We start from the raw sequence: 22,592 nt of genomic DNA, 5'->3' as shown, positions 1-22,592 counted from the left end.
AAAAAAGCAATACTCTTAAACTGTTTTAAATGACTTGAAAACTTTCTAGGCTAAACTTTTAGAAGAAATGGATAAAGAGTTTGGTGTTGGTGCTCTTGTAGAGAAAGAATTCGATAAAAAGGAGGTAAGTTTGATTCAATTAAGAATATGTTTTCTAGTTTATTCTTTTATCTGTTGTCCTATTGATTTTGTTATTGAGAATTGTTTTAATTGATATTTGGTTAACCATTTCTTAACCTTTTTATATTTATGTTTTGACAAAAGTTAGTTAATGACCATTGACAAGCCTCAATATACTGTTTATAACCATTTAAAACTGTTAGATAAGTGGCAAATTGCTAGATGCCGCAATTACCTGAGGAAATAAATTTATTACTTTCTTGACATTTTATAACTGTACATTAAATGTATCTCATTTTTTCGCCCCCATTTTTCACTATTATGAAAACTATTAGCTACTTTTTTTTAATTTTGAAAATTAAACTCTTTCAGGTATACTCAGCACATAATTTGAAAGGTCTCACTATAGCTCATGCTATATCCTCATTTCAAGAAGGTCGTGATGCAATTCTCACATTAAAAGATAAAGGTAGTATTGAGATTCATTTTTAGTCATACCATACATGATCTTTAATATCTTCTAAAAAATATTATGAAAGGTTTCCTAGGTTGTTAAGTATTTTTTTATAAAATTATTATTTTTTAAAATATAAAAATTTTGAATTAGTGCCTATTTTAATAACAGCACAAGTAAATAGTTAATAAGTTGTATTTTTATTTGGGTAAAAAAAAAATTATTTTATGTAACTATATTCAAATAACATCACAGAATCAGAGATAAGTTGGCTGTACCACTTTACAATTTGATATAATTCAATTTTTGAAGTTCATGAATTGTACTGGGCAAAGAAATAAATAAAATAAGATAAACATTTTATTTATTTTTTGATGATTTTCATGAGTTGAACCAGGTTGGAGTTCTGGCGATGGCTGGTCTATTCGAACTCCGCACCAGCCCCGGTGCTGTCGAAAAATAATCTCATTGGTCGAAGGATCACGGATTAGAGTCCTCTTGCCCTAGAGCTAATCATGGGAGGTTTTGTGGTTTTCCTCTCTATGTTCCATAAAAAAAAATCTTCCTCTTAAGCGAATTTCTCTGAATACTTGTTCCAGGAGTTCCCTTATTTTCCCGGAAATTAAGTTCAAAATACGAAGTTGAACATTGGTATCTAAATTAAAAATTCAGTCGACTGTTCATTGACGGTTATAAAATAAAATTATATCTTCCAGAACTGTGATGGCTCAGAGGATAGAGCGTTCGCCTTCCAATGAGGTGAAACTGATTTAAATCCTGACGATGACTGGTTGGTATGAATTTCGCATCCGGCTTGCACCGACCACCGTGCTGAAGTAAAATATCCTTCGTGGTAGACAGGTTATGTGTTAGTCCTCTTGGCACCAGACTAACCTTGGGATGTTTTCGAGGGGTTCCTCTCTATGTAACGCAAATGTGGGTTTCTTCCATCAAAACAGTCCACCACGAAGGCAAATTTTTCCCAGTGCTTGATCCAGGAGTTCCTTTGTCCTCTGGATTGGGTTCAAAATTGCAAGGTTACAAAGTTGAATATTAATAGTCATATACCCAAAATTGGGACGGACTGCTGTTTAACAACAATTGTTATAAAATAAAAAGATCAATCTCTTCCCATTTAATTTTGTAAGGTTTTATTACTGCTATATTTTATTCTATTTACTTTTATTAACTTTTATCAATAGCTTTGCTTCAGCTTTTTTTTAAATATGCGTTTAAAAAATTTTATTTTGTTTTTAGATATTACAACTTTTATAAGCAAAAAATCTTTTGAAATCTTTTTTAATTTATTTATATTTCTGATTTTTTAATTTTAGGTGTTCTTGAAGAAGAAGATGATGTATTGGAAAACGTAAATATTATAGACAATGAAAAATATGCTAAAAATGTGGAAAATAAAAAGAAAAAGCCAGATTATAGACCTTATGAAGAACCTGAATTTGATGAATTTGGAATAGTAGGTTATTTCTTTCTTTTTGAAAGAAAACTTAATCTATCAAGTTATTTTATCAATAATAATGTTATAATTTATCAATAATATTGTAATGATTTTTTCATAGCTAAAGAAGAAAAATCTTTTATCTAAGTATGATGAAGAGATAGAAGGTGAAAAGAAGAAGAGCTTTAAAATAGGTGCATATATTGCTGAAAGCCCTTACTATTCTTATTGGAAATTAATATTTAATTATGAACTTACCACAAAATGTTTTTCATTTTAGGAAACGCAAATAATTGTTATTTTGTCAGTAAAGAGCAAGAACTTGAACTCATTAGAATGAAACTAAAGCAGCAAAATGAAGTAACTTTTTTTGTTCTTATTTTCAATAGAAATGCATTTTGAACATTTGTTGTTATGTTAAAAAGAATTTTCATATTATTTTATGTTATTCCACTTTAAATTAGTTTGCAAATAAATAATTTTCAGAAGTTTATAATAATGACAAATTATTTGGATTTTTTTTAATCAAAATATGTTAAACTTAAATTAATGACTTAAATTCAGGCTTTTACCCTCATATGGTAAAACGTTTTCTTTTTAATAACGGGTGAAGTAAGCTTTATCCTTCTATGTGGGGAAACAAACTTCTTACTAGCTTACTGTCTGGATTAACTGTTAATTTCTGTTGTTCAGGAAAATCTGATAATTAAATTTTCAATTCAAAGCCTTTTATAAATTTTTTTAAATCTTTTTTATGAAACTTAATAATCTTTCAATTAAATATTTTATTATGTAATTTAGTACCATGCAAAACATTATAAAATATTTATATACATTAGCTTGATCTAATTCCTTCCATTCAAATAAAATAAAAGTAAATTAGTGGATTGCATACCTTTTTGATGTTTGTGTTAAGTATTATATTTTTATTTTAGAGTATATTTAGATATTAATTTTTATTTTTTTAATAGGTGACTCTTGAAATGCCCGACATGAAAATTGCCAATGAATATTATACTCCTGAAGACATGGTATGTATTTTTGAACGAATTTATTTAGTATAATTTTTTTAAATTTTTATTGTTATTAATTTTAAGTTTTTTGTGAAACCAAACTATGCAGCTATTCTGCCTGTAGTGGTGATATAACGGTGTTCTCCCTAAGCATTTCGAAGGGGGGCTTGCTCTATCTACACTTGCCCTTTGATCCCCTTAAAGGCATTCTCTTTGCCATTTTTGTTAAAATAAGCCACCATCCCTTAAAATAATTATCTTTTTACTCATATTCTATTTTTAAGAAAATAAATAAGTCGCTGTTTAAATAATTACACACAGATAAAATTATCTGTGTTTATATGGGTTTGAGTCTGATTACTATTACAAATATTTACTATGTTAGGATTATTCTCTACTGGTTTAATAGGTTTCTTTTTTTTTTCAGGGGGTATATCAATTCATTTTTTAATAAATTTTAAATTCTAAAACTTTTTTTTAGATAAATACCTTTTTTTTTTAGAAAAATGCATCTTTACATTTTTGAATCATGATTGTTTGAAGCCTTATAACTTAGTTACTGATTAACCAAAGTCTATCAAATTAGACCCCCAAATTAATTTACTTAAAGAATAAGGCTAAAGAAAAGCTTAAAGATAAGGAAATTATTTCTGTGTTATTACAAAATAAATAGCTTTTAAAAAAAATTATGTTTCAGGTTGATATCTGTGTAAAGTATTCTTTTCTTTCAACGATATTGCAGCACTAATTTTTAACCATTCTTTCTACTATATCTTTTGTTAATTTCTTTAGTGTATCTTTTATCTTAAAGGTCTAAGTGCATTTTAATTCCTCCTGTAATGGTTGTAACATTACAAGTATGATCTTTTTATAACCACACCGAAATGTCATATAACCTTATACTTGAATGCAATTTAGAAGCCCGCTCCTATAATTTGATTTATAATATTGTTAAAATGTTTTATCTTTTAAGTAAAGCTTAATAATATGAAATTAATTATTTTACAATAATTTAAAGATTTTGCTTAGATTTGAATTTTTATTAAATTTTAAAAGTAATATTTTAGGGTTTCAAAGATATTTTAATTTTTCCGTACACTTAAAGATTCTTACATGTTACAATTTCACTTAGCCATAGACATTATTTGAAAATCAATGACACTACTGCTTATTATATTCAATATGCTTTTTTTCTTCTTTTTTACCTCTTCATTAAAAGGCAGTACTTAAATTTAATACATAGCTGCTGTTTGTAAGGTTTCTTCCTTTCATTTCAATACTCTTTTATGTTTGTTCCAAAATAAAAGTGTTAGGACTAAATGTATTGCATTTGATCTCTTCCTGAATTGCAAGATATACACCAGACAAATATATGATTTAACCATGCTACACTCTTAACAAGAATACTATTAAACTCTGATGAATCTTTTGGCCATTATCTGCAGATTAATTTTTTTGCTTGCTTTTAAAACTAAATTTAAATCATAGTTTATTCAAGAAATTGCAATTTATTAAATATAAGGGAGGATTTTTTTTAAATTTATAATTATTGAGAGGGCGACATAGCCACCATCTCTCGCTCCAATGAAGTCCATGGTTCAATGGTAGTTTCAACTTGCGTATTGAAATAAATATGCTGTTCTGTAAATGCTCTCAGAAAATAGTTTTAAACCTGTTAAGTTGGGCATTACATCTCTTATCAACTGTACAACTAAATACTTTTGTCAATTGTGCATATTTAAGCCTATAATGTTTGAACTGTCAGGTTATAAATTACTATAATTGTCAATTAAATACTATATTTTTAAGTAGAAAGTAATGCTAAGTGTTTTAAAGCACATGATCGTGTGCTTATTTTGTGATTTCTTTTACCGTTTGCTTTGTTGATACAACAGGTGATTCCTGATCATTCAGGTGCAGTTCAGAAATCCAAAGAAGAAGAAAAAAATTCACAGAAATATATTGAAGGCAGACGATCTGTTAGGAGATACTATGGAGCAGGCTGAAAGAGACTTTGGATATCGGTGAGAATAATTAGATTATATAATGTTTCATAGTCATAATAATTTATTTTTTGTGTAGTTTATGACATATCACTTCTTAAACAAGACATTTATTTGGCAAATTCTTGTTCATTACCAATAGTAATTTTATGTTAAGTAAATATTCACAGTTTTGAAAATGTTTGATTTCTTGTTGAGCTGAGGTTCAGAGTTTCAAACAGGAACTTAAAGTAAATTAAATTGTAACTTTGAAATAGGAATTTAAATAATGGTGTATAGTTGTGTATATGATCTTATAAATTATGCAGAAATCTTTATAAAAATTCTGAAACAAATGTGCTGCAATTTTTCAAAGTTGCAGAAAAAATCCTTGTTTTATAAACTTTCTTGAAATTGGAGAAGGTGATGATGTTCCATGTGGAAAAGACTTCAACTTTTATCTAGCTAATCTTTAGCTACAAATTTTATCTATTAAATGAAGATATTTTGTTGAAAAAATTAAAACTATGTAGATATTCAGAAACTATACTGATAAGCGTATATTTTGTGATTTTCTCTATATTTGCATAATTCTTAGAGCCTCAGTTTTATGTTGGTAAACATTATGTTTTAAGCAAATACTTATTTGACACTGTCCTTAATGCCAGGCATGAAAAAATTCTTTTTTGCCTTTTTAATGAAAAAAAAAAAAACTGGTTATAAAACTGGTCAATTAGGTTTGTTTTCTCAGTTTCCAATAAAAAGAAGTCCAACTAAAACTAACAACAAAAAATATATTTTTGAAAACCTCTAGCATAATATAAAAAGATTCTAATGCAGACCATGGCCACACAGGCTTTTCCAGTCAATAAAGATGAAGATTTCAATGTACAGTAGGGAACCAATTATCCAGAACGATCGGGACCATCACTATTCCGGATAACTGATTTTTCCGGTTTTCTGAATCGCTACAAAAAGGCGTTTTTTTTATTGTTAAACCAAACTAAAAAAAAATATTTGGAAATAAGCTTGAAAAAACGAAGTAATACAGTAATGATTATTTCCAAAATGATGCTAGGGTAAACATCTTTCAAAAAAAAAAAAAAAAAAAAAAAAAAAAAAAAAAAAAAAAAAAAAAAAAAAAAAAAAAAAAAAAAAANTTATAGAAATCACAAAAAATAAGACTACCAGTGTAAAATGTATATACAGTACGGAACCAATTATCCGGAACGATCGGGACCATCACTATTCCGGATAACTGATTTTTCCGGTTTTCTGAATCGCTACAAAAAGGCGTTTTTTTTATTGTTAAACCAAAAAAAAAAAAAATATTTGGAAATAAGCTTGAAAAAACGAAGTAATAAACTAATGATTATTTCCAAGATGATGCTAGGGTAAACATCTTTCAAAAAAGAAAAAAAAATCTTATGAGGAAAAATTTTTTTTTATTAAAAAATAGCGAGAAAATGTATCAAATTTCGTGTTCCGGTTTTCTGATTTCCGGATAACGGGTTCTGTACTGTACAATCAGAAAATTGTTTTGTTTCTCCTAAAATTACACAAATTGTGTTTGCATGTTTTGATAATTTGTTCTAATTGTTATGCCTAAGCATATATTTTATTTTCAATTACTAAACTACAGTTGTTACCTTTAATATTAACTTCCGTTTTTTGATAAGTAATTCAGTTATTTTTATTATAATTCGTTTGATTTGATAGAATTAAAATTTACTTGCTACCTGCTATTTGCTCAATACCTTATTATTTGACATTTTAGCGAATACTCAGTAAATAAATAGATTTCAATTAAATGTGATTTTATTACTTTCAATTATAGCCTTTAATAATATGAACCTTGCAATGAAGTACTTAGAAATGTGCCATAAAAACCTCTTTATTATTATTAATTTGTCTAGAAACAGTTACTCTCTAAAAATTTTGTAAAAAAATTTATTTATTTTTTATCAGGCCAATAGCATTTAATTTATGCATGATAATAATATGTATGAATTAAGGAAAATTTAATGTTGCTTTGCGAATGTTTGATACAATGAGAATACTTAAGTTAAAATAAAATTTTATTTCTTCTCTATTTTCAAACACTTTTTTTTTATTATAATTAGTTCTAAAAGTGGAAATAGTTTTTTTGCTATATGTAAAAAAAATTCTTGTAATAGTGCTTAAAATTTAGATTTGCTTTAAGAAAATCAGCAAAATTTTATAGTAACCAATTTGTTGCTAAATCTAATATTTTTTTAATGCTTAAATAATTTCAAAACTTATGATTTTAATATATTAAGCTGTTTATTTTGCAGGAGAAATCGAAGACAAAGGGAAAAGGATTTTGATGCCATCCCATCTGAGCAGTTCGATAGCACTGGCATTCCTTTAATTGAAAAAGGTTTTTATAAAGTTTAAATGTTATTTCATGAAATTAAAATATTTTCTTTGGTCTTCTTATTGTTTCATACAATCTAATATCAAGAGTTATAACTTTTATCTTATTTTTATTGTAAAAAAAAAATGAGGTTATGAATCCTTCTTTGTCACTTATTCATATTGAAATAGAATGATAACGTTTGAAGAAACATAAGATATTGCAGCTATTATTATTAACTTAAGGATATACTGCATTAAGATCTATTATTTTTGAATTTTCATTAATTCTCTGAACACTTAAACATTTATTGGGATTATTATATTTTCACTTTATGGAAGAGGTAAATAATACATACCAAAAGTTGTGCATACTAGGTCTTTTCTGTGTAATTCATGAGCTCATCTTAATAATGTTAAAAATATCATTGATCAATATAGAATTAATTAAAGAAAGTGAAAAAAATTAACAATAACTTAATAAACTTAATATGCATAAATTTTGTTGGTTTAAATTTCTCTTGAGAATTATATTTAGTTAGTAAATTTTCTGATTTTTTTGCCAGCATTGACCCTTTTTGTGCAAATATTTGAATTCCAAAAGATGAATTAAAAATCATATTTGTCATCTCAGTGGCTATAAGGTATAAGTTGTTGAGTATCATTGATTAGTATAAATAGACACCTTGTAAACCCAAGTGCTATGAAAATAACAGTTAAAATGTTGATTAGTATAAATAGACACCTTGGAAACCCAAGTGCTATGAAAATAACAGTTAAAATGTTGATTAGTTTAAATAGACGCCTTGTAAACCCAAGTGCTATAAAAATAACAGTTAAAATGTACATTTGTATGCTCAAACTAGATTGCAAAATAAGTAGTCTTATGATACATTTGAGTTTACTGCCCCTTTTATAACTACAAGTTTGGCCACTCTAAATTTAAGAAGGTGGGTAAAAACGTATGTGTGCCATGTATATTGATTATTGAAAAGACTTAGTGACTCTCGTTACTCTTTTTCTGCATGGTTATTTGTTCCAAGATATTTGTTATGATGTATAATTTTTTTCTTTCTCTAGATGAAGAATTGGCTGAAAAAGAATTTAGTAATGCTTTACTTAAAGCTAAAAAATTGAAAAAAAGAAAAATAATGGCTACGGCTCCTGAAAAAGTATAAATATCTTTTTTTAAACTATAAATTATAACATGACAACTATAAATTTTTATACATGTTTTTATTGTTGAAATTGAGTTTTAAATTTATAAATATTTAAGAGTGGCTAATTGTAAGTTATACAAGTTTTTTGATAATTCTTTTAAGATGGTGTAATAAGGTCAAAAAAGGAATCCTGAAATTTTTTTTAAATAACAGATGCATTGCATGAACCATTATTGTGTGCATGGTTGAAAATAGGCTTTCCAACCAGGGGCGTCTTAATAGCATGAAGGGTTCCTGGGTACGTAAATGGTTTGGACCCCTTTAACATGTTGTACTGCTTAAAAAAGATTGAGGTATAAAAATTTCACAAACATTAAATATGAAATTAAACATTTTAAAAACATATAATAATAATTTTGACAAATTTGAACACATTTTGAATTCTCTGAAAATTTAATACACATAAAATTAGGCATTTTTAAGATATTGATAATTTAAATAAATTTGAGATGGTAACCAGCTGTAATCTTCACATTCTAAATAATTTTCAAACAGACAAAAGGTGATTGCAATAACTAAATGAACAAAAATAAAGATAAAACCCCTTTCCAAATGAAAGCCTAAAATAATTATCTTTAACCAATTTTATGAACTTTTTTATTCGCAGACTCTTTGATTATTTAGTCAAATTTGATAGTCATTAACACATCGCTTTTAAATGCACATCAGACATAGCCAGTTCAAGCGTTGCTGTCCCATAGTGCTGCATAATTTATTTTTTAAAATCAATTTTAGCTGTGAAAATGGCCGTTTTTCGGTACAATTTGTGATCATCATGCTCAAAAAATTCTTAATGAGGGATTTCAATGTTGGGAAATATCGATTTCCCCAGAAACAATTGTTTTATATAATGCATGAAGTTCAATATAAAAAATGTGAATATGAAAAATGTTTAAAATGGATGTCATGGTAATCTAAATCAATCTTGTACATATTTACTAGATTTTTGCATTTATCACTGAGTTCTTTGAATTCAATGTCCATTAAATTACTTAAAAAGTGAAAATTTTTCCCTATATTTTCATACACTTCTCCATGCTTACTTATTTCAGTTATCAATGAGTCTAAAGCGGGTAAAAATGCCTCCACTTTAAATTTATCACTTCCACTGAATTTGGTTTCCTTTTCCGGACCATCCTGTTTTGTGAAACGTATACTTCGCGTTATGTCTCTTTAAGCTAAATATTCAAAATCATAATTTGGCGTTCTATTTCTGGCTCTTGATTCATAATCACTCTTTTTTATATTAACTTGCAAACGGGTATAGAATGGAAGAAGTTACAAAATTCGTTCCCTTTGGGGAAAGAATCCTTCTACAAGAAAGCAATGGTCTGGAGACAGGAAGCTAGCAGAGCAAAGCTGTTTTCAATTTGTTGCGTTATCAAATAAATAGTTTCTTGGACTAATAAAATTTATGACATTGTTCCTCCGATTACTCGCCAAAAGGGTCCTGTAGGAGCGAGGACATTGTGTTAAAGGACAGGGTCAAACTGAAAAGGAAATGCAAGTTGATTACCTAAAAATTTCGTTGAAATGTAGAGCATTAAACTTCAAGCGTCTTTTTAAGTTGTCATGATTATAAGCTATTCCAACTGATGGTGTTTTCACTGTAATCAATCACTATTTGCAGAAAGAAAAGCAAAGTATGCACTTTAAAGTGTGTAATGAAGGAATTCTTTCATAAAAATATATATAAGCTTTAAGTTTATTGATCATGAGTTTTTTTTTAAATATAATCTATGAAGAATATGATTCTCAAGGGCCCCTGGACACTGCCCGGTTGTGCCCATACGTAAAGACGGTACACTAACTTTTTCTATATTTTTTTTTTACTCGTCCATTGTATTTGAAGTTTTGTTTATGTTGTAAATTGCCTTTTCAATAAAAGGTTCTCTGATATAAATTTTTTGCATGCTTTTCACCTTCTGAAAAAAATCACTTTCTGCTATTTGAAATTTAATTTTAAATAACTGATATATTTTACGTAATTAGTTTCTTAACATTTTTATTAAATAAATAGCTTGCTATGATAAAAAAAAAATCTAACTAAACTACTCTGTACTTTATTATCCAGTAATTTGTTTATATAGTCTACTATGTTTAAATTTTATAGGTCATTGAAATACTAAGTAGTGTCGATGGATCTGGGAAACTTTTCGAAAAAGATAAAGTTGGAGATATTGAAATGAATTCTGTTGCTGAATTTTGCCGTACTCTTGGAGAGATTCCTACGTATGGTTTAAGTGGCAATCGGGATCAAGAAGCTGAAGATTTAATGGTAGTTATATATTTTTATACAATTTTAATGGATATTATTTTTTTTAAAAGCATTTAATTGATAGATTATAAGTGCAATCAGAGAAAGTAAAACTTTTTCAAATTTATTTATTGCTTTAGATATGAACTTATTTAATATGAACTCACCTATATTTGTTTTGTAATGAATTGTTTTGTAAACTAATGTTATTTTTATTGCTTAATTTTGCTTTTTTCCCCATCTGAATTGTAACATTGTTGTAGGATTGATTTTGGTAATTGAATTAAAGTTTTGAAATTAAATGTTACAGTTTGTTGCGAAACTTAAGATTTGACAACATTTTTTGATATTTTGAAAAACAAAATTGTAATATTTAGTTATATTTAAAATTTTATATGAACAAGTTTTTTTATGCTATATATTAATTTTGGTCCAATTAAATATAATAAAAAAATCAAGAAATCACAGACCAATATTTGAATTCTAAATAGGTATTTTAATCTATTTTAAGATTTTTAATATGTTAAATAATATTGGCTGAGTTGCGTGCTAGCGAATTTCTCTTTTTAGATCTAACAATCCCTTCAAGTGAACGTAATAAGTCCCTAATAAGCGTTAAATGACTATGGATGAGTGACGTCACGAAACGAGAGCCTATCCATGCCAGATGGCGCTGTTTTCCCTCAGTTTTCAAATTTCAATGCCGAGTGTGTGGTTAGTCGGTAAATTTTTTTTCCAGCTTAAGGAACTGAGCCATGATGGCCTTAATAACAGAGGGTTCCATCAATCCTATTATTACATTTCATTTTAAATTTTAATAATTTTCTTATCGCTTAGTGGTGCGCATTTCTCGGTTTTACACATTATAGTGGATTAATATTTAATTAAAATTATATTCATTAACTAATTATTACTAACTCATTTATTAGGCATTTTTTAAAGTTTCATTACTAGGATTTTCTTCACTTTAAAAACTTCAACTGCTAATTTATATTAAACTTTTTATGGAGAAAAACATTAAGTGTTTTCCTTAAAACATGTCAATTTGTTTAAAAATTCTTTTAAGTAAGTTATGTGGTATGTGCTTAACCGAATAAATGTTTTAATAATGTATTTTTATTATTAAATTACATAGAATGTTTTTATCTAAATAATTTCAATTACAGTCAACATTTGGTATTAATACATTATCGTTCAAAATACTAATTTGTCGTTCTTTATTTGACTAGTTTTTATGTCATTATTTAGCTATGAATAAACGATAGTGCATGTGCAGCCCGGTACCATAAACCTCAAAGATTGTGTATAATCCCTTTAAATAATTAAGTACTTTCTTAGATTGCATAAATTGATTTAAATTAAAATAGACCCTAGTTCAAATTATAGCATAAACAAACTAATAGTAATTTGGTTTTGATCTTGGGGCACATGGTTGGTCTGTATGAGTGCATTAGAGATTGAAAATTTATATTAAACATAATGAACTAAACAATTATTTTCTAAAGTTAAATCAACAAAATATACACAAACATTCAAGTTATTTTCATGAATTTGTTTAATTTATGCACAACACAATTTTTACTTTTAGCAATTTGTTGTTCAGATTACTATACGGTCTAATTAAATTATACATCATTATTTTTATTGAATGATTAATGCTAGTAACTAAACTAAAACTAAACTCAGTGGTGCGACAGCCCATAGAGGGCCAAGGCCTACTGTGCCCATCTCAGTTTTCTTGACCTTGGGCTCTGGGGTGCAGGAGCAGATGTTCCGGTCAGGTGGTCAGCCAAACGCGAGATTAATGCTAATACTAATGACAAAATATTCAAAAATACAATATTTGTTAGTTAAAATTGAATTTTAAATTAAAACTACAAAAACCTAAAATATAACATTTAATACATATTTTTTCGATATCTTTTAATTTTTCTTTTGGTAAAAATTTTACTTTCAATTACTTTTTTTAATATATGTTCCCTAATATTTTATTTAAATTAAAATAAATATTTCTTTATGCTTTTAATTGAAAGATTATTTTAGTGAACTATTGCGCATAATATACAATAGTTTTTACATTTGATGAATTCAAAGTATTTTTCTGCTCAAAATTGATTTTGTAAAGTTTCTTCAACTCAAAATAATATTTGTGATATAGTTTTATTATAATTTTTTATTTTAAAAGGATCTAGAGCAAGAAATTTTAGAGGAGTGTTCAAACGAATTTGATCTCCAAAATCAGGGAGCTTGGAGTGAAGTTGATGTGGATAAAAAACCAGCTGAAATTTTGGTGAGAAATATTAACTAGTTTAGTTTTCATTTTTAATAACAAAAAATTATGTACCTCTATAATTTTCATAACTTGTTTCTTGTTTGTCTTAAAGAAGAAAAATGCTATTGCAACCAAAATTTTTATGAACTGCATTAAAAAATTTGAAACTATCAGAGGGCATCACAAAGCACAATGAAAATATTCATTTAATGAATAATTATCATTTCGCTATATTAAAATTAGTAGATGAAAATTTTTTTGAACATTTTCTTGCTTACATAGTTGAGAAGTTTTTTTTATGTATTGTTATAAATATCAAGGTGTAACTTATTCAATTTTATGCCTAACCTTGTGTTGAATTAAATGAATGAGCACCTTCTGTAGAATTAACAAGTAACAAGAGAAATTTTAGTTTAACGTGACAAAAAAATTTTTTTTAAAAAGAAATTTTGAAAATATTTTTTTGATTTGATGCCCTCATGGGGACAGTTATCTTTGGATGAATATTTTTCCTTGATTTTAAAATAATCTATTGACCTATTTTTGTTAAATTAATCCTTTCTTTAATCCTAATTTTGTTTTCCTTTGTTTTTGCATCAGGCTTATAAATTATCTTTAGAGTTACCTTTAAATAAATAATTGATACCCAACTCTTTTGCAATTAATTTCTTGTCTTAACTTTTATTCCACATATAGTTAGTTAATTTTTTAGAAAGTATTGATAGCTGTGGTATTTAATTTTGAGAAGAAAAAAATTATTTGGTATTTGTGTATGAAACATAACTTTGATTAATATAGTAAATTATGGTTTCTTGTTTGATAAGAAAATAAAACTTTATATATTTATGTAATTTGGTTTAATTACTTGTAATGTGTGTTTTTCACATCCCCTTACGTATTTGAAATTTGAATTTGATTATAAATGGGAGAAAAGATATAAAAATTTAGAAGTACAGTAGATGTGTTTATGTATGATGGGATAAATGTAGACCATCCAAAAATAAAAGTAAACAAATAGAAATAGCTTCTTGCTCTTTGTCTAATATACGATCTTTCTAAATAATTACATCAATCTTTCAATCCATCCTTTTCTCATAACTTTCGGTTAAAACAACGTTTTTAAAATGTGTTATAAAGAAATTTTTAATGATGATGTTAAATAATGATGTTAAAATATTAATATCAAGAATTGGTATCTTAGTCTTACAGCAAAAATCCACCAGCAAATTTATGAATTTGTAACATAATTTTTGCTGTTTTCTTTCATTCAGAACTATGAGCTATGGAAACTTAGACAATAATTTGAAGACCCTCAAACTTATAAATTAATTTATAAATACTCTTTTAAAATGTCTGCCTAGAAGTTTTTTGTTGTTGTTATTATTTACAATACTTCATATTTTTCTAATACTTGTTTATTGATTTATAGATTAGAGAAAATGAGCCTATTTTAGAAGAAGAACCTGATATAAGTTTAGGAGTAGCTGGAGCATTGAATCTTGCTATGAAAAAGGGTATTTTATGCTGATTGTTATTTATAATGTTTACCAAGTTAACTTCATTTAATGACTTACGTATTTAGTCATTTAGTTTTTACTTTCATTTTCAACTTAGGATTATCAATTTTTAAATTTTACGTAAATTTTATGCTCACAATTTTTTAGTATATGAACCTGAATTTTTAATTAATTAATTTATTTTTTTCAATTCTGCTTGGGATGAATTTAAGCTATCCAATTTTGGTGTTTTCTCACTCCTGAAACTGTGATAATCTTACCCTAATTTTTAATTAATATGCAGTCATGGAAATTAACCATACTAAGTTTTTATGATTTAAACAAATTTAAAGTCTCTATATTTTTAAATTCCACTTATTTTTGAGTACTTACAGTCTCAGATTTAATTTTTCTTAACTATTTTTAATACCTTCTTTGTAGTTTGCGAGCATCTTTATTATTAGCATACAAATTTATCCAGCAATTGAATTCAAAGAAAACATTTGATAAACTTAGGTTATTAATCTTTGTAAGAATATTTGGCTCATTTTAAAATTACTGCAGATAAGCATTTGTCAGAAACTTGTGTCAATTGCACACATCAGTGTAATGTTGGAAGCAATTTTGACAGTCATGAGGGCTATGGGAGAAATATTTTAGCTTAAAATGAGAGAAGAGTTATTGCGATTAATATTTTAGGATTGCTTGGAATCATTCAAGAATGAAGCAGTTGTTAAAATCAATGCATAGCTCTGATAAAAACAGTCATTTTTCTAGTTGCTCTACAGGTTTAAAAAAAAGTGTTTTATGTAAAAAAAATTTAAATGCTTCATATTTTTTAATCTAATTAAAAAGTTATTTTAAAATACCAAAAATTACGCACAAATTACAAACATTAAATTATTTTTATTTAATTTGAAGCTACTAAGAACTACGTTCAAAAGGTTAATATATCTTGTAACTAATTTTATACTATATTTTTAATAGGGTACTTGGATAAAGAAGATAAAAAGCATTCTAGTGTTCCTCGATCTAGTCAGCTTCAAGCACAAGCATATACCGTAGAAGAAAAATTTTAGTAAGTATACTCTTATTTCATTTTCAAAGCTTTATTTTATGCTAAATCTTGCTAATTCGTTAAATCATTAATAAACTTTTTTAAGAATATTATATAATTTTATTTTTGTTTTTAATAGTGAGGATGACAAGCTTGGGAAACGTGACAGATATACAGGTCCTATTCAAGATTTTAAAGAAAAAACTAATTATAAGTTAGATGTGAAATTAGAATATATTGATGACAGTGGATGTTTGCTAACTGCAAAAGAAGCATTTCGTTATCTTTCTCATAAATTCCATGGGAAAGGACCTGGCAAGAACAAAGTGGATAAAAGAATGAAAAAGTTGGATCAAGACAATGTAAGAAAAATTCCATTACCTAATTAGAAAATAATTATAACAAAAGTAGGCCTTTTTGATATTTTTTAAATCTGCTGAAAGATATACATAACTTAAGTTATGTACAAGCATTCTTTTTTTTTAAAAAATTAAATAAGTTGTGTTTTTTTATATTACAATAAAAAATACCACAAAATCAGGGAAATTTATATAAAAACTGGAAAAATCAGGGAATTTTAAAGAAAAGCTAGAAATTTTTTGTTCAATTTTTTTAAAAATTTTGCTAATTTAAATTTATTATTTTTTTTAATTAAAATAATTTTACCGTCCAACTTTTTTAGACTGAAATGTATCCCCAAAAAGTTGAATTATAATCAATTTTGCGTTACTTAATAAGCATCAAAATTTGCTCAAAAAGAAAAACAAGAAAACAAAGTATCAAAAAGGTGCAAAATTTATTTACTTGCAGAAACTTATTTTTTAAAGAAACGTCAATTAAATATCAAATGTTAGGATTAACTTTGCCTCATTTTTATTATCTTGCAGGGTAAGTTTTGTTTGCTGAAATTAGACTTCTTTCTCTTTCTCTTGTAATATATGTATTTTCACACACAAAATTTTAATTTTGCATTCAGAAAGTAAATTAGGTTCACAGTCTTAACTGCAACAGAATTAATCTTTTCTTATAAATTTCTATTCAGAGTGATTCTTAATTGAATTTTTTTCAAAAATTCAAAAAAAATGTTTTTTGTTTTGCACTTTAATTTTATTTAATAGCGAAACAGTTTTTATTTCCTTGAATTTCTGTATTTCTTTCTATTCATAAGCTATTCCTTTGAATTTTACTATTAATAAATTATTTTATAGTGAATAATTTAAAATAAAAGACCTGCTCACTTCATAGTCTTGCAAGCTACTTTTGTTGCAATTGAACCATTTATTCGTATTTTCAGACTTTTCATGAAATTTACAATCACAGAGAATGTATTTTTCTCAAAAATAATTCAATTGCTATGTGATGAAAAGAGCATACATAATTTTGGATGTTAAAATTTAATAACTAAGGTTTTATATTTTGTTTCAGAGATTAAAACAAATGAGTTCAACAGATACTCCCTTAAACACTGTAAAGTTGCTCCAGCAGAAACAAAAAGAAACACAATCTCCATACATTGTACTCAGTGGTGGACACAAAACACTAACCCAGTAAGTATGATAAGAATTTTCTAATTCAATTTAATATTATTATGAAAAGTATGTGTGTTATATTAGAAATATGCTAGAATTAATAAACTAACAAAATGCTGTATTCTTTTTAATAATGTAAGTGTTACTTTTTTTAAAACGAAGATTTTGGAAGATTCTTAATTACTCTTAAATTAATTAACTTTATTAAAAAAATACTATACCTTTATGCATGGTCCACTTACATCACTAAGAAAGTTTATTCTTGGTTGCAACCAAAGACTTTCACGCATACAGTTCCACCTAGCCAGATAATATGGAACAATTGCGGTATAAAGAGAAATAAAAAATTAATAATTTGTTAATAAAATTAAACTTAAATATGTAGTTATAATACATTTTCATTGATTCTAACTCTGTGGTTCCCAAACTTTTTTTACTCCTAAACCACTTGCCATGTTTTTCGGTCTTCGGTAGATTCTCTGCTTACTAGATATTGATATTTTGTAACTTCATAAACTTCAAATGTAGTTTTGACAGCTGGTATAGTGCTACTTACTGTGAAAGATTTAAATTTCTAACTGTTGTGAAGTGCAGTGCGAAAAACTTAATTAAAAAACACATGCTAATTTTATGCATATTATTTCATCATAATTATTTGGAGGTCATTTTTTTGTTTATTAAATTCAAATTAAAATGAACCAAATTAAAATTTAGTATCTGTTATATAAAATAACTAAATAATAAATAAATGCTTTCAGTGGGAGGATGAACATGATGTTTCAATAATAAATTATCAACATTTGCCATCAATTTATTTAGGTTTAATCTCAAAACTCCTCAGTTTAATAATGTCCAGTCTGCTCCTTTTTTTTTTTTTAATTTTTTTTTTTGGTCAGGAGATTGGCAATAGCGCTGAAACCCCTTTCCACTATGTATGAAGATGCAAATCTTTCTTTGCTAACTGTACGAGTTAAAAATTAAAATTTTATAAAAAAATAATGTAGGTACTTACTTTTCTCCGGCACTGTCAAACAAAATGACACTGAATCACTATAATTTTATGTGATTAAAAAATTTTAAAAATATTTTCTTAACGCTTTCCTTTTTAAGGCTTAGTAAGCAAACGTATTTGTCTCTCATATTCGTAATTATAGACTAACGAATTGAACAAGTGCAAGTTCTCAAAGCTCTGTGACAAAATATTTTACTGCATGTATGCATGTAACATGATGATACTGATATATCGTTATGAGCATACATGATAATTTTTACAAGTTCAATTTTATGAAACGTAAATTTAATTAAATTAATTATAGATAATTTAATTAAATTATTATAATTAAATTAATTTAATTAAATTATTATAATTAAATTAATTTAATTAAATTAATTATAAATAATTTAATTAAATTGTTATAATTAAATTAATTTAATTATAGAATTATTAATTAAATTAATTAAATTAAATTAATATATAAGTGAATAAAACCCCAAACCCCTACTAATATTATAACTACGGTATACTGAAATAAATTTGTACACAAAACCGTAATAGTGTATCGTCATCCTGTTTATTACGTTTTCACGTAAAAGCTACAAATCTCCATGATCATGTGCGTAGATAAAGTTGGAAGTCTAGCTAGCTAAAGAGTTGACACAGGCTAGGCTACAATTTATAGCGAAAAATATTTTTTTGTTACAAAATAAAATTTTACACTCAGAAAAAATAAAAACGTACGCTGGCGGGATTGCAGGCAACTGCTAGTTTATAATAACTCAGTTTCATATATCAGGAAATCCTAATAACTTAAATTTTGATAAAATTTTCTCTTCATAGCTTCTTTTATAAATTATGAAAAATGTGGAGATGGATATGTATCTGTATATTATAAGGTAGTATAATTTAATTAAATAGGTACTGTCAATGTATGTTGATTATTCCATTAATGAAATGCCAAAATTAATGTCACCACCTGTTTATATGAGATCTACTATCGTCGACCCCCATTTTCATTTCATGGGCCCCAATTTTTTNATTTTCTCTTTGTGGCTTCTTTTATAAATTATGAAAAATGTGGAGATAGATATGTATCTGTATATTATAAGGTAGTATAATTTAAGTAAATAGGTACTGTCAATGTATGTTGATTATTCCATTAATGAAATGCCAAAATTAATGTCATCACCTGTTTATATGAGATCTACTATCGTCGACCCCCATTTTCATTTCATGGGCCCCAATTTTTGTTGTTGCTTGACATGGACCCCTTGCAGGTTGTCGTCGATCCCTGGGGGTCGATATAGACCACTTTAGGAATCACTGTTATAACTCATGCAAATATGACAGAATATATGAATCTGGGCCTCTTATATTATTTTAAAATTTATTTTTAATATCCATAAAATTTAATAAATTCTATTTAATAAATATTCTACAAGAATACAAATAATGGTACTCGATTTTTAATTAGATATTTCTAAATTTTTATTGCAAGCTATTTCGTCATTACTTAGTATTAAGACTTAAATAAATAAATAAAAAATGTTCAGATGTTTTAAAACATAAATAGAAAGTTACGAACATAAAATTTTGTCATTCCACAGTTAAGTAATAAAGGTGCACACATGCATACATTTGAGATATAAATTTAAAATTTATTTAAAAAAAATTAACTATACAGGTTTATGTTTCAAAATTAAAATATAGAAGTAAATATTTCCGAGATACATTTTTTAAGAGAAAAAAATAGTTCTTTTACTGATTGCTAAATGAAAATAAATAGAATATTTAGAAGCATTAGAAAAATATGAAAATATGTATTTTGTAATAAAATCATCTGGTTACCATGTATCCTTACAAGTTAGTAGATACTTTAGGATAATGTGCATAACTAATTTTATTTTGTCCCATTCTTTATCCTTTTTATGTCGTTTGTTCCTTATTAACTTCTAATCTTCAAATTATGGATTGTGTGAAAATCTTTTATTTTCACAAGTTGTTTACTGTTTTAATAATGCAGGCACTTCTTTTTTTTAAACACAACTTTGTGGTGAAATATCTCGACATTCAATTTTTAATTTAAAGCTACGAATTATTTAAAAATGCTATAAAGTCTGAAACTGTGTAATTAATTTAAACAGTTAATGTATAATTTAGTGATTCTGCTTGAGTTAACTATGAAAACCTGATTTCTTTCTCGTGTAAGAAACAATTTATTATTATTGCTACTTAATGGAAAAGAGAGGCAAAGCATAGAAATGATTGTACACATTTGTTCTAAGTGCCTGTCACTTGAAATGCCAAATCTTTTCTCGGCCATATGCTCAACACAATGTATACTTGAATGCTGTTGAGATAGTGTTTGAGAACCACTAAAATAAATTAATCTCATTAGTAATATTAGGTGCAAAACAGGATCTAAATGAATTTTTTTTTTTTTTTTTTTAATAAATGATCCTAATTATTATGAATTTTCCATGAAGCATTTATACTACAGTTTATTTTGATCTTATCAAAAGTTTATTTTGATCTTTATTTTGATTATGATAGCCACAGACAATATTTATAACCAATTTTTGGTTGTGGCTATTATAATAACTTAAAATTGTGTGAAGAAGCAAGCAAGTATTTTTATAACTTTCATGAATTTCTTCCGGAAAATCTATATTTTTTACAACCCTGATCTTTTAGTCCTTTGGTCCTATATAGAAATAATTTCTATATGCAAATGTTGAACCTAACTAGTAAGAATATACAGACTATATTTGTATAATTCCACATACTAATTAAACTAAATTTGTTTTTCAGAACGATGATATCAAAGCCAAAATCCTGAAAAGTGTATGTTTTTCACCAGGAAAACACTATATTATGAATCTGTATATAAAACAATTGCCTAAGCTGTTCAATTTTAATGTGTTTCCATCTTTTTAATAACTTTTTGCACTAAATAATAATACAATCTTAATTGTCATGATTAGGACTAGGGGATGTATCACGAATTATGCATTTCATGCATACATTGCCATGTTGATATAGGGGCTTTCATTTCTCGTTCATAAATCTAATTTTAGCGGCTGATATAAAAAGATGCTCATGATTTAACATGCAAGGATCTTGGCCTACACTAATGCTGTTACCAGGCTAACAAAGACTATTTTAATCCCATTTAGCTGTTGGGATATTGACTTATAGGATTGTATTCTTTTTACTATCCAGCAGCAAGGTAATTGTCAAAATATTCAAAAAGTCATAGTGCGAACTTTCCAGTAATTTTTTTATAGGGCTTTTTGACACTTACTAATTAAAGCAAAGCATTAAGTAAAATGTATAAATAGTATTTAATATTATTTAAAAATAATTTAATGGAATATTTCTAACTAAAATAGTGAAAATGATTTAGTTATTACAAACCAATCACTAAATGAATAAATTTAATTTCTCTTTGTTCAAGTTCAACATTTTAACAAATTATAATTAACAAGAAAGCAAATCTAATGAAATCCAAACAGGAAAGAAGAAAAAAAATAGCTTGAAAAAATTATTTTCAGTATCTCTGGATTGAACATGTGCTAGCACAAAGCTAAATGATAACGATTGAAATTTACTTATTACCAGCAAATTAATCTGCTTACTTCCACATTTTTTTTTTACTTACTTATTTATAGAAAACCTTCATTATCAATGAAATCAGACTTAAAAAAATTGCATCATCAAGAATATATTAATGATTGTGTTAAAAAAATATTTTGAATTTAAATTATTTTTAAGACAAAATTGCAGTTATCGGGTTGTTCGGAAAGTAATTTCGTTTTTCCGACATGGATTTAATTATATTTTTTCGAACCCAACTTCACACTTAAGCCGCACTATCATTATATGTTTTGAGAGCTGATATAGCAAGGCTTGTGTGTGAAAACGTTCAATTAATTCTAAGCAGTAGTTTTTGGTTGGTGCCCTTTTAAATATGGAGAGCAATAAACAGCATTTTCATCATTTTTACTATAGAAAAGGTAAAAATGCTGTTCATGCCAGAAAGAAATTTTCCAATGTGTATGAATAAGATGTGTTGACAGTACGCTAGTGCCAGAATTTGTTTGCAAGATTTCGATCCACCAATTTTGAAGTCAAAGATGCACCAAGCTCTGGAAGGCCCGCTGAAGCTGATAAAGACACGATAAATTCATTAGTTGATACAAATCGGCGAATAACAAAATGTGAGATCTGTGAGAGGTTAAATTTATCGAATTCAACCGTTTATGACCACTTGAAAGGCCTGGGTTTAACCTTGAAGCTCGATATATGGGTTCCCCATGTTCTCACTGAGAGAAATTTGTGTCGTCGCGTTGACGTCTGTGAT

The 22,592-nt window shown here is 26.7% G+C and overlaps 1 protein-coding gene across 2 annotated transcripts in view; it reads left to right on the top strand.

Annotated features, from left to right (window-relative positions):
* Positions 1–21,141, top strand: part of LOC107441898 (U4/U6.U5 tri-snRNP-associated protein 1) — a 29,969-nt gene extending 8,828 nt beyond the window's left edge. For both annotated transcript variants that reach the window (XM_016055299.3, XM_016055296.4), the window contains exons 8-23: positions 50–124; positions 493–589; positions 1,909–2,048; positions 2,152–2,224; positions 2,311–2,390; positions 3,002–3,061; positions 4,958–5,067; positions 7,341–7,426; positions 8,482–8,573; positions 10,735–10,899; positions 13,064–13,168; positions 14,580–14,664; positions 15,634–15,724; positions 15,843–16,065; positions 17,129–17,250; positions 21,041–21,141. In XM_016055299.3, coding sequence (XP_015910785.2) covers positions 50–124; positions 493–589; positions 1,909–2,048; positions 2,152–2,224; positions 2,311–2,390; positions 3,002–3,061; positions 4,958–5,067; positions 7,341–7,426; positions 8,482–8,573; positions 10,735–10,899; positions 13,064–13,168; positions 14,580–14,664; positions 15,634–15,724; positions 15,843–16,065; positions 17,129–17,250; positions 21,041–21,068 — 1,632 coding nt within the window. In that variant the 3' untranslated portion in view covers positions 21,069–21,141. The remainder of the gene's footprint in view (positions 1–49; positions 125–492; positions 590–1,908; positions 2,049–2,151; positions 2,225–2,310; positions 2,391–3,001; positions 3,062–4,957; positions 5,068–7,340; positions 7,427–8,481; positions 8,574–10,734; positions 10,900–13,063; positions 13,169–14,579; positions 14,665–15,633; positions 15,725–15,842; positions 16,066–17,128; positions 17,251–21,040) is intronic.
* The last annotated feature ends 1,451 nt before the right edge of the window (positions 21,142–22,592 follow it).

This window comes from Parasteatoda tepidariorum, chromosome 1 (assembly GCF_043381705.1).
Source record: "Parasteatoda tepidariorum isolate YZ-2023 chromosome 1, CAS_Ptep_4.0, whole genome shotgun sequence".
Lineage (NCBI taxonomy): Eukaryota > Metazoa > Arthropoda > Arachnida > Araneae > Theridiidae > Parasteatoda > Parasteatoda tepidariorum.
The sequence above is the reverse complement of the archived record's forward strand: the minus strand, read 5'-3'. Positions and strand labels throughout refer to the sequence as shown.